Genomic DNA, 13,243 nt, shown 5'->3' with positions numbered 1-13,243 from the left:
ATTCAAAACCCTAAGGATGTGTTTAGGAGGTCTAGAGAGAGTTTTTAGGTCTGATTTGGGTTGAAATGAGGCTTAGAGACGAAGGCTACAACTTTATATATCAAGATAATCCTCAACCGACCGTGTGGGTCTCAAAGGGAGCTGCTTGCGCAGTCTTGCTAAAACGCAAATATCTCTCCATTCCGACGTCGTATCGTCAAATAGTTTAGCAGCTCTCCGTCGTCATGTCTGCTTGCAGATATAGGGGCCTTTAGGTCTTTTTGCTTAGCTTTTGTGTTCTAAAATATTACGAGGAGCTTTTGTACAGCCACACGTGCCCTAAATTGCTGAGTTGGCTGGTTTTGAGATAAGAACCTACATTAAGCGATGACCCATATACATTTCTCATTGTTTTCATTGTTTTGCATTTGGTTTCCTCTGCTCCATCATCTCTTCTCCTGTATTGCTCCTCAGCTTGGGTATCGAAATTTCAGGTAAACTTTTACCTTAATTTTTGCTTTAATCTTCTTCCATTACTTTTCAATCCATCCTCCTCTCTCTTTCAATCTTCTCCTAAATACTTTTTTTCAATGGCTTTCTTCCTATTTCATCGGCTTCTAGCTTAAAGTATATCTACCCTCAGTACTAAGTTTAGAAGTGTTACTAAGAATGTATACTGATTAATGTGTATATTTCTTTGGCTTTGTATAAAGATCCTTTTCTAGAAGACTTGTCTTCGAAAGACTCGACCCCCCTCCCCCCTCCCCCCAAGGCCCTATCTTCGGAGACTTTCTATATTAGTTAGGGTGTGCCTGGGCTGAGTCCAGGCCCAAAGGTTGGGCCGCATATTGTGAACTTTTAGCATGTAAGTGGCCGATGTATTAACATTATGAGCTTGTGTCTATTTTTATTTGTCTTTTAATTAGTTACAACAACAACAACAACAACCCAGTATAATTTTACTAGTGGGGTTTGGGAAGGGTAGTGTGTACGCAGACCTTACCCTTACCCTGGGGTAGAGAAGCTGTTTTCAAATGACCCTCGGCATCCTTCCCTCCAAGAACTCCTCACTTTGCTCTTGGGGTGACTCGAACTCACAATCTCTTGGTTGGAAGTGGAGGGTGCTTACCATCAGAGCAACCCACCTTGTCTTTTGATATTAGTTAACCACTTTATATTAAATTTGTTGCAAGGCTTGAAAATATGAAAAGTACATTCTTATACATTCTCATTTCCAGGGTATTTTGACTTGTTTTTCCAAGATTGACCTTAGCTCTCTCATTTGTTACAAATTATGAAGATTGTATTGTTTTGGTAATTGAAAAATATTCTTTTAGAGTGTCTTTTGCCACAACTTTGTTAACCGTGATACATACAACTCTAGTCTACCTAATGTGTCATAAGTTCTCCTTTTTATTTTGCTTTCAATTAGACAAAACTTTACAGTAGCAACTCAACATATAAATAACCATCAATCACCATGATATAAATAGTAGTATCCATTTAAATTTAAAAGTTACATGCTGATACTTTACATGCTATCATGTAAAAATTACTATTATGTTTGAATTATAAAGACTACAATAGTTTATCAATGTAGTTGTCCCACATGCTAATCAATTATTGGGAACTTATTGTTCTATTTTGAAATTATTTTCTCTGAACTAAAAAAGTAATGGAAAAAGTATTTCAACAATTTGAATAGGAAAAGTTTCATTTCGTGTGTTTTTTTCAAATAAATGAATAAAACATAAATATATTGACTATAAACTTGTTTCAAATATTAGCAAATTTTTTTACGGACATGGTTTGATGTTCCAGAACCACGAAATAGATAGTTGAAAAGAATTGCTATTTTTCCAATATCGCCACACAAAAAATGAGCAGCAAATGTGATGGTTTAAACATGTAAACCAAATAGATTTATTGATCTTTTATAAATAAATATGCAAAACAACTAACAAAGAGTGCCTAATAATGATTAATTTTGTCATCAGTTCTCTGCTTTGATTTTTTCATACTCTAAATTTCAAACAGAATGAGATATTACAAAAGGGAGGCACTGTCAAAAGAAGTTAAATGACCGTACCTCAAAAGGCTAAACTTTCAAATAATAAAGAAAACATTCTTTAAAAATGAGCTTTAGTTCTACCTTATTTAATTAAAGTTCTGATTCTCGTAAATTCTAACCATAAATCCAAAAGGTTAAACCTTAAAAAAATGAGATACTTAGAGAAGAAAAACATGTTCTAAAAACGTTTTGTTTTACTTTTCTTCTTCTTCTTCTTAAATAATCATTATATTATATGTTGTTTGTATCTTTAAATTGTTGGACCTGGCATATTTATTCTATATCAAACAAATTTTCTTTTACATTATTATGTCAACCTATTAGTTGTAGTTACCTTTTTGTTTTATATTAGATTCATCAACTCAATGTAACATTTTTGGTTATTTACATTTTTATAATACTCTTTACATTTGCGTGTTAGTTATAGTATACTACTTCTTTGTTTGGCTAATGGACGGATTTTATTGAAAGTAGCAAAGGGAAAATTAAAGTAGTTCATTACAAATTGAAACTAATCGGTTAGATATAATTCCATATGGTCTTTGCGAAATTGAAATAAAATAGATAAAGGAAAACACCACCTGCAAAAGGAAAACAAAGATGCCGTTGAAACACTTCTGACTATTTTGATTGTTCCAGTATTTGAGATTTAAATATTACTTGATATTATCTAAATTTACGTTGAAGAACAAAAGATATTAGCTTTTCCTTATGATAAAACCAAACACTTAGTCCGTTTGGCCATAAGAAAATTTTCACTCTTTTTCGAAACTATTTTATTTTTTTTAAAATCAGTGTTGTCCATAAAAATTTTAAATTTCACTTGAAGTTGAATTTCAAATTTTTTTGAAAATTTAAAAAATTTCAAAAAACTATTTTTCAAATATTTCACTACAAATCACTCACAAAAATTCAAAAATAATTCCAAATTGTATTCATATCCAAACACAACTTTAATTTTTAAATATTATTTTTACTTAATTATTTTTTAATTTTTCGAAATTTTACATTTCTTATGTCCAAACGTCCACTTAATAGTATTATTTAAGATGTATTACAGAAATCTGCTGCCATTATAACTTTTACAAACAAAATTGATTGTACAATTGGGGCTCACAGGTTAGGATAGCATTAAAAGGCTGCTAGTGGAGCCCACGTAAGAGTCATATATGACAATTGCATATGAAAAAGAAAGTTCAGGTGGGAGCCACAAATGAAAATGTGCACACTGTGTAGCACTTAGTACAACATAGTAAAGCACACAATAATTACAATTTTTCCAAAATAACCCTACGACCCCAAGCTTGGAGCCCACGTAAGAGTCATATGTGACAATTGCATATGAAAAGAAAGTTCAGGTGGGAGCCACAAATGAAAAAGTACACACTGAGTAGCACTTAGTATAATATAGTAAAGCACAAAATAATTACGATTTTTCCAAAATAACCCTACGACCCCAAGCTCCTCCTACTATCTAATAAGAGGGACTTAGCACATAGCTCGACGACATGTCTGCCTGGCATTTCGAGGGTAATATTGTCTTTCCGTTTAATTTCTTTTTATTGGCTTTACTTGGATTATATGGACTAATTTGTGAAACATGGCAATCATCGCTCTACAAATTTTTCTTAGCCTTCTCTCTTCTCACTCTTCTTGTTCTTATCGGTACCAGGAAAACAGGTTTTACAGAAACTTGGCTGATGCAGGTTCTCTATATCAAAAGGTTAACACCCAAGTTGTTCCAAATTCAGTATCACCAATGTCAGAAAAGCTCCACTGTCTGCCAGTTTCCACCTTTTCGCTTCTTGCGCTTCCTAATTTTATCGTTGCACTTTCGTAAATTTTTCCGTTTGGATCGTTGTTTCTTGTGAGTTTTCTTTTTCTTATCCTGTGTTTCTCTATTTAATCTTTGATGGCATGCTAGGGCTTTGCTACACAGAAAGTTTAATGTGTCCATCGGCTTTGTTCTTTAGGTGTTTGAGGCAATTCTTGAATGAATTAGGCTTTTTTCAAGATTTCTACTATTGTTTTCGGTATAACTTTTTGACTGTGGAATAGTTGGGGGGAAACCTATGAAGAAATACTAACAACTGCCTTTGCTTTCAATTAGACAGTACGAATTGAACTAAACCATCCATGCCTTGTGTCTTTTTCTCAAAAAGAAGAGAAATTTCAATATTAAGTTTGCGATAAGCTCTTTAATTGTTTGTTTTTCACACTTGGTCTTTGTGAGTGAGACTTAGAAACTTAAAGTAACATCTGCATGTAGAGTTACCACCTGATTTTCGATAAAATTGTGATATAGATAGAGCTATTTATTTTTTGTTCACATTGATAAGCTGCTGAATGTACAAAAGTCCATAACTGTTCTCAAAGTCTTGAAACTTAACGCTTGACGTATCCGTCACAAGCGGAGCTGAAACGTTTTGTTTGACGATTACATTTATTTTTTAGCAGGCTCATAAAACACATCAATTCTTTTTTTGTTTTTCCATTTTCCTCCTTTCCCTATTTGGTTAGCCTGTGAGGGCTAAATAGTTTGTATTAGTGGTGAAGGAACGTGAATAATTGAATTCGTCAAATAAATTTTTTAGAGCCATTATCATTTCCTTGGTTATAGAAGAGCGCAAAAAAAATTGGATTTTGAATGTTATTTCATTTTTACTCTGTTTGTTTAGCTGTATTGATTCCTTATAATTTCATTCCTCTATTGGAGACACGTTTTAATTTGTCTACCCAGCTTTGAACGGGAAAGAGCTAGCACGATTCCAAAAGGATATCCTGATTTGAGAACCATAGATTCATTGGAAGTAAGTAGTGTATTGCTGTCCTTGCTCTTATGGTTCTTATCTTTACACTTTAGTGAATTTTTCTGTTTGCATAATTGCTTTCTTGTGAGCTTTCTTCTCATATTCTGTTTCTCAGTTGCATCTGTTGTGGTTTGCTAAGGCTTTGCACCTAGAAAATTTGATATGTCGGTCACTTTTGTTCCTTATGTGGTTGAGAAAATTGTTGAATGAATCAGTCTTCTCATACTTGAAGGATGAGTATGATATCTTATTTATCTTATATGTGCCTATAAACTAAAATACAAAAATACTATATGCTCTTTTACACTCTATTTTGCATATACTGAGGCTTCGTTGCACGCCTTTTGTAATGATCCGACCAGTCAGTTTGAGCTCTAGCGCATCGTTCGGCGGTTTGAGGCCTTGAGTAGCTTCACTTTATGTATTATGGCCTACACGTGTGGTCGGTTTCAATTTTTGGGAAGTTCGGCGTTGATTTGGAACGATAATTATCAATTCAGAAGCTTTAAGTTGGAAGAGTTGACCAAGGTTTGAATTTTTGAATAAACGACATCGGAATCGGGATTTAAAGATTCCAATAGGTTCGTTGATTTTGGACTTGGGCATATATCCGGGTTGAGTATCAGAAGGTCCGGGAGCGTTTCGACGCATAATGTGGAAAGTTGGCATTATAAAGGTTTTAGAATTTCCTAAGTTTGATTTGAAGTGGACTTTGGTGTTATCGATGTCCGTTTGGGATTTCGAACCTTGAAATAGGTTCGTATTGTGAATTATGACTTGTATGTAAAATTTGGCATAATTCCAGAATGTTTATGTGTGATTCGGACGCGTTCGTCAAAGTTTGAATATTGGAAAGTAAAAGAAGGATCTTGATCGTTGATTCGTGATTTTGATGTTAATCATAGAATTTCAAGCCTTTGGATAAGTTTGAATAAGGTATTGGGACTGGTTGGTAAGATTGGACGGGGTCCCGGGGGCCTCGGGTGTATTTTGGGGTAGTTTTAGACTATTTTTCCTTGTTTTGCAACTGCTAGTGCTGGTGTCTGGTGTTGTTCTTAGCGAACGCGAAGAGATTCACGCGTTCGGGAAGAAGGATTTTTGGCTGCAAGGATTCTATGTTTCGCGTTCGCCACTGTAGACCCGCGTTCGCGAAGGTTTGGACGGCAATACTTCGCGTTCGCGATTCCAAGATCGCGTTCGCGATGAAGTAGCTGGGCCTGATGGGGGACTTGGCTATCGCGTTCGCGAATGTGCGGCCGTGTTCGCGATGGGAAGGCTTTGGTAAAGCTTCGCGTTCGCATGTCCTTTCTCGCGTTTGCGTAGAGGAATTGGGGAGTAGAAGCTGGTTGTGCTTCGCGAATGCGAGGGACTTGCCGCATTCGCGAAGAAGGGTCGAGTGGGCAGTGTATAAGTTTGCAAAAACGGGTTTTGGTTCATTTTATCTCAATTCTTTCATGGGAGTCGAGCTTGGGGCGATTTTGAAGTCCCATTTCTTCATCTATCATGTGGTAAGTGAATTTCTATACATTGTGAGCCAAATACATGAGTTATATATGGATTTAAACATGAAAATTTGTAAAAATTATGAAGTTTTTGAAGAAAACCTAGAAATTGAAATTTTGGATTTTTACCACGAAATTGGATATGGAATTAGGAATAAATTATATATTTGAGTTCGTGGTGTTATGGATAATTTTTAACTTCGAAAATTTTCAGAATTCGGGCACATGGGCCCGAGGATTGAACTTGTTGACTTTTCGAGTGGAGTTGAAAATTATTATAGAGTGATTAATCATGAGTATTGGAGTATATTGTTATTAGTTTGCATGTTGTTTGTCTAGTTTCGGGTTGATGGACATCAGTTTGAGGTATTAGAGAGGCGTTGGAGCCTGTTACGGAACTTTCGAGCGAGGTAAGTCTCATGTCTAACCTTGTGAGGAGGGAAGTTACCCCATAAGTGATGTATTTGTTATATGCTACTTGTTGTGGGGGCTACGTACGCACGATGTGACGAGAGTCCGTACGTAGCTAAAAGCATGTTTATGTCTGGGTAGACTTAGGACTATATCGTGCGATATTTGTATTACCTGAACTCAACTTGTTAGTTTAATTACCCAAACATGTAAATGTATTTTGATTATAGATCATGCTAGGTAGAATCTTGAAACATTGAGTTGTTTGGCGGGATATCCGACTATTGGTAATAATTATGCTTATTTTATGTTCTTGTTCTTGTATTTCAAACACGTGACCCGTTGTTCGATAAGTTTCTTCCTTTTCTGTGGATCAGACCGAAAGCCTCAGCAGTATATTGATATGCATCTATGCATCGGTCGATCCTCGGTAGTGTACACGCTATTTCGGATCAGGCTCAACATAACAAGGAACAAAAGATATACGACCCCGAAATGAAGTGGGGCTCACCAAGTCAGCTGGGAAGAGGGTGCATCGCTATCATTGATCAAAGCCACCTATTGTTGAACCACCTGCATCCATTAAAGATGCAGCGGCCCCGGCAAAAGAGACGTTAGTACATGTCGAATAGTACTAGTATGAAAAACCAAACACCCTTCAAGGATTTGAAAGTACAACATAAATGTGATGAATCATGGACACAATAAAAGAGCTTAGATAACCGTTGAAGCCATAGCAAATTCATTTTAAAACTTTCAATAACATTTATAAATTTCAAGTTGGGGGATCCTCTATAACAACCTCTACACAAAGCGGCCCCGTCGCCTTACCCCAATGTGTGCGTGTGGAGGTTTATTCACAATACCACAGTCTCTACACAAAGCGGCCCCGCCGCCTCACCCCCAATGTGTGCTGCTGAAGGTGTATTCATAGTACCACAATTTGGATTCTCAAAACGATAATAGTTTGTACAAATGATTTCCTTTCAAATCAAACCGTTTGAGACCTTTGGCCTTAACAAATATAAGTTCATAAGTTTTAGTACAAAACTTTCTTCCCAAAGAGGTATAACATAATTAAATCAAAATAGAGAATAATTAACACACAAGGGTTTTGACACGCTATACAATTTGGGGATCAATTTACTAGCTTGAACATCCCACCTCAATGGTGTTTCAAGTTCGAACTACACACGATGGAGTTTTGTAAGAATACGGTAATTTCGATACTAGAAGAAGAGTTTAGCCTCATACCTCGAAAGAGCTTTCCATGGTGTAACAATAATGTCCCGACACTCCTAATGATGCCAATCTATAGGAGAGGGGAGAATTACAAGCATGATTAGAGGAATTCGTATGGCAAGGGCTGCTACAATGACAACCCAACCTTTCCTCAACCAATTCAACAACAAAAACCACCCAAGGTTGTCCAACAACTTCCCTACAATACCTATTAGCTCATGCATGTGATATGTCTACACTCATCACCCATAACCAACCCAAAATCAAAAATTGGAGAATTGGGGGAAGAAATTCTCACCTTTTGAAAACCCTAGCAAGTTCCTCTTGATGAAATTCCAAGGCTTGATCCAAGTTGAGTTTTGAAATCCTTGAATCCTTCCCTTTCTCTCTCTAGAATAGCCCTCTCCTCTCTCTAAAATATCAGATAATCCCTCAAAAATGACCCCTATGGCGAGATAAAACGAAATAGGGCCGGGTTATAAAGTTAGAAAAATAAAGCCCTGATGCAGATCTGCGGTCGCATATATGCAACCGCATAACACTTTTGCGGTCTGCAAAATGGACCGCAGAATGGCCCTCCGGAATTGAGCATATCTGTGCAGGTGTGCGACAGGTCTGCGGTCCGCATACCAATTATGCGGTCACATAATGGACTGCAGAACCTCCTTCCAAAATTTCTCATGTTGGTTATGCGACGGAATGTGCGGCCCGCGAAACGCTTATGCGATTGCATATCTAACCGCAAAACAACCTCTAAAAATTGGCTCATTTCTCTGCTTCACTCTGCGGTTGATCTACGGCCCACAAAATGGTTATGCGATCGCATAGTGGATCGCAGAAATGCCATGTTCTGCAAATGGTTTCCTTCAACTCCTTGATATACTGTACGACCCAAAAAGTCCGTACCGAGGCTCGCAAGCTCACCGCAAGAATTTCTACAATCCTCAAACACATTAGCTTACCTCGGCACCATGAAAAACTGGGTTTTTGGTGAAATTTTATGGGAAATTACATCCTCCCCCCGCTTAGGATCATTCGTCCTCGAATGAGGGTCAAAATCTGCCATTAGCATCCAATGTGACCCAACTGTTACTTCACACACTAGTAGTTCCATATTTTGACTAACTCCCTAAATTTCCGAAACTTTCGCTAGAGTCTCCCCTACAACTGGGCCTCCACCTATTAGAGAATCCCAGAAACTAATCCTAACAACGTATACATAATCCAACGACACAACATAACATGAAAACAACACTAACCGTGGCCTCATAAGCAATATATTACCAGAAAGGAACACCCTTAGCATAAACTGTACAAGTGATACAAAATTCATAGGGAACAACTTCATAGATACGATTACATAGCTATTCAAATAAATGAGGGTACTTCTTCTTCATTTCTTCCTCGGCCTCCCAAGTAGCCTTCCCAACCTTTTGGTTTTGCCATAGCACTTTCATGGAGGAAATCTCTTTATTTCTCAGCTTTCGGACTTGCCTATCAATAATGGCAACTAGAATTTCTTCATTGGTCAATTCCTCATTAACCTCAATAGTCTAAACCGGAACAATGAGTGTCGAGTATCCAACTACCTTCTTCAACATAGATACATGAAAAATCGGGTGCACTAAAGACATTTCTGGAGGTAGCTCAAGCCTGTAAGCCACCTGACCAATCCTATGAATGATTCTGTACGGCCCGACATACCTCGGACTAAACTTCCCTTTCTCGCCAAACCGCATTATACCCTTCATGGGGAAAACCTTCAAGAATACCCAATCATCCTCTTTGAACTCCAAATCCTTGCGGCGTACATCCGAATAGGACTTCTGTCGACTCTGGGCAGTTTTCAACCATTCCTTAATGATCTTAACCTTCTCTATAGCCTGATGCACGGGGTCTGGCCCAATAACTCTACTTCCCCAATCTCGAACCACCCAATGTGAGATCTACATCTCCTACCATATAGAGCCTCGAACGACGCCATCTGAATGCTAGCATGATAACTGTTGTTGTAGGCAAATTCTATGAGCGGCAAATGATCATCCTAGCTACACTTGAAGTCAAGTATACAAGCGTGCAACATATCCTCGAGCGTCTAAATAGTCCGCTCTGCCTGCCCATTGGTCTATGGATGAAAGGTTGTACTAAGATTCACCTGAGTACCCAATCCTTGTTGAAATTTCTTCCAAACTTTAGCTGTGAACTGTGCCCCCTATCAGAAATGATAGAAACTGGAGTGCCATGCAACCTAACTATTTCCTTGATATACAACTGAGCATATTATTCCGCTGTGTCGGTAGCCTTAACCGGTAAGAAGTGTGCTGATTTCGTGAGTCGATCCACTATCACCCAAATCGAGTCAAACTTATAAGGAGTGCAAGGTAGTCCTTCCACAAAGTCCATATTGATCATCTCTCACTTCCACCATGGAATTTCTACGTTCTGTGCCAACCCACCAGGCCTTTGGTGTTCGGCCTTCACTTGCTGACAATTTGGACATCTTGCCACAAAGTCTGCTACATTCCTCTTCGTATCATTCCACCATTAAACTTCCTTAATATCATGATACATCTTTGTAGAGCCTGGTAATGGAATACCTAGAACTGTGAGCCTCGACTATGATTCTTTCCCGAAGACTATCTACATTTGGAACACATAATCGCCCTTGGTACCTTAATGTACCATCATCCATGCTAAGAGAAAAAGCCGTGGTCCTATATTTATGAATCCTCTCCTTTAACTATACCAACGATGGGTAGTTGTATTGCTTATCCTTGACTTCCACAACAAGCGATGATTCAGCCCTATTTTGCACAATCACCCCTCATTCACTAGAGTCCTCAAGACGAACTCCCAAACTAGTCAACCGATGAACTTCCTTGGCCAATGGCCTTTGATGTACCTCCAAGTGAGCCAAACTACCCATGGAGTTTTGGCTAAGAGCATCCGCCACAACATTAGCCTTTTCTGGATGATATAGGATATCAATGTCATAGTCCTTGAGTAACTCAAGGCACCTTCTCTACCTTAGATTCAATTTCTTCTGCTTGAAGATATATTGAAGGCTCTTATGGTCCGTGAATATATCCACATGAACCCCAAACAAATAATGATGCCAAATATTCAATGCAAAAACCACCGCCAAAAGTTCTAAGTCATGTGTGGGATAGTTCTTCTTATGATTTTTGAGTTGCCTAGAAGCATAAGCAATCACCTTGCCATGTTGCATCAATACACACCCAAGTCTGATTCTGGAAGCATCACAATATACTACAAACCCATTCGTACCTCTGGTATTGTAAACACCAGTGCCGTAGTCAATCTTGATTTCAACTCTTGGAAGCACTTTTCGCAAACATCTGACCATTGGAATTTAACATCCTTTTGCGTCAGTTTAGTTAATGGAGAGGCAAGAGTAGAGAACCCCTCCACGAATTTCCTGTAATATCCAGTTAAGCCTAAGAAACTGCGAATCTCTATTGACGTTGTAGGCCTCGGCCAATTTTTCACAGCTACGATCTTTTGAGAATCAACCTTAATTCCTTCTCTGGAGATGACATGACCTAAGAATGTGACGGATTCATGGCAAAATTCACACTTCAAAAATTTTGCATACAACTTGTGCTGATATAGAGTCTGCAGAATTGCCCTAAGATGATCGACATGGTCCTCTCAACTTTGTGAATATACAAGAATATTGTCAATGAACACTATCACAAAGGAGTCAAGAAAAGGCTTGAAGACTCGATTCATAAGATCCATGAAAGCTGCCGGGGTATTTGTTAGCCCAAAGGACATTACCAGAAATTTGAAGTGCCCATATCAGGTCCTGAAATATCTTTTCGGAATATCTTGCTCCATGATCTTCAATTGGTGATACCTGGATCTTAAATCAATTTTGGAAAAATACTTAGTACCCTGCAACTGGTTAAACAAGTCATTTATCCTTGGTAGTGGGTACTTATTCTTGATTGTGACCTTGTTGAGCTGTCGATAGTCGATACACATTCTTAGTGACCCATTTTTCTTCCTTACAAAGAAGACCGGTGCACCCCAAGGTGACACACTCAGCCGGATGAAACCCTTCTTTAACAAATCCTTCAATTTTTCCTTTAGTTCCTTCAATTCTGCCGGTGCCATTCTGTCATCAGGTTGGAGGATTATGTTAGTTACAGTTCTTACCTCATTATTACTGTTGTGTTTCATATCTATTTATAATTTGTTATATTGATTTATTGGACCACTAGTAAGTATCGATGTCGACCCTTTGTCACTACTTCTCCGGGGTTAGGCTAGATACTTACTGGGTACGTATTGATTTACGAACTCATGCTACACTTATGCACTTATTGTGCAGGTATATCTCTGATTGGTCATTTGGGCACAAAGGCACAACTATTGAGGGGACTTTGGGGGTGAGCTTCATCCCATGATATGATCCATAGAACACGGAGTCTCCATCATGTTTACTTATGATATTCTGTCTATTGTACATTTCAGACAGATGTTGTATTATGATTGTACTTCATAGTAGATGTGCATGTACTTGTGACACTAGGTTTTGAGATATTCTAGTTGATGTTAATGGTTTTGAATTAATATTATCATTTTATTTTATTTTATATCTTACTAATATTGTATGTATCCCTGATTTTAAATGCATTAAATTCTTTATTTAATAAAACTTATGATTTCAAAAGTAATAAAATGAGTAATTATTTATATGGTTCACCGTTGGCTTTCCTAACAACGACGTTGAGCGCCATCACGACCTATAGTTAGTTTTGGGTCGTGACAACTTGGTATCGGAACTCTAGGTTCACTTAGCTCTCACGAGTCATGAGAAAGTATAGTAAAGTCTTGCGGATCGGTACAGAGACATCTGTACTTATCTTCGAGAGGCTATAGGGCTGTTAGGAGATCTTTCCTTCTTGATTCCTCATCATGCGATTTGATTCCATTGAAGCTTATGTCTTCATTTCCTTCCTACTTATTCTTATACAATGTTGAGTACTTGTTATCAATTGGGCATCGAAGAGTTGTTGTGGTGCTGCAGAAGTGGTGCAGGATGTTTTTTCTTGTGTATTTGGGCGGACTATTATCGTCGCCTTGTGGAGGGGTGTTCTTTCGTTTCAGCCCAGTGTTAGTGTTGCCTACGGCTTCGAGGCTATGCAGGCGTAGTGCGATGTTCATGTGTTGTTACTGCGCAATGCTGGTGTAAATGGTAG

The 13,243-nt window shown here is 38.0% G+C and overlaps 1 protein-coding gene across 6 annotated transcripts; it reads left to right on the top strand.

The window, feature by feature from the left end:
- Positions 1 to 316: 316 nt before the first annotated feature.
- LOC104119147 (uncharacterized) lies at positions 317 to 12,637 on the top strand. 6 transcript variants are annotated; one of them, XM_018778609.3, is made up of 5 exons: positions 317 to 473; positions 3,723 to 3,917; positions 4,767 to 4,860; positions 6,702 to 6,772; positions 12,373 to 12,637. In XM_018778609.3, exons 1-5 carry the CDS (start codon positions 367 to 369, stop codon positions 12,446 to 12,448), a joined length of 543 nt encoding a protein of 180 aa, XP_018634125.1. In that variant the 5' UTR covers positions 317 to 366; the 3' UTR covers positions 12,449 to 12,637. The 6 variants fall into 6 exon arrangements, 3 of the variants coding, with proteins under 3 accessions (XP_018634125.1, XP_018634123.1, XP_018634124.1); XR_011411941.1 differs by lacking the exon at positions 6,702 to 6,772 and having other exon boundaries at positions 4,791 to 4,860; XR_011411942.1 differs by lacking the exon at positions 6,702 to 6,772.
- The last annotated feature ends 606 nt before the right edge of the window (positions 12,638 to 13,243 follow it).

The sequence above is a fragment of the Nicotiana tomentosiformis genome, chromosome 11 (genome assembly GCF_000390325.3).
Source record: "Nicotiana tomentosiformis chromosome 11, ASM39032v3, whole genome shotgun sequence".
Lineage (NCBI taxonomy): Eukaryota > Viridiplantae > Streptophyta > Magnoliopsida > Solanales > Solanaceae > Nicotiana > Nicotiana tomentosiformis.
The sequence above is the reverse complement of the archived record's forward strand: the minus strand, read 5'-3'. Positions and strand labels throughout refer to the sequence as shown.

Coding starts and splice junctions, on each gene's coding strand:
- LOC104119147 (XM_018778607.3), top strand. CDS start 3,559: ATGTCTGCCTGGCATTTCGAGGGTAATATTGTCTTTCCGTTTAATTTC. Junction 4,861..6,701: donor GAACCATAGATTCATTGGAA/GTAAGTAGTGTA, acceptor TTGTTTGTCTAG/TTTCGGGTTGATGGACATCA. Junction 6,773..12,372: donor TTACGGAACTTTCGAGCGAG/GTAAGTCTCATG, acceptor CTTATTGTGCAG/GTATATCTCTGATTGGTCAT.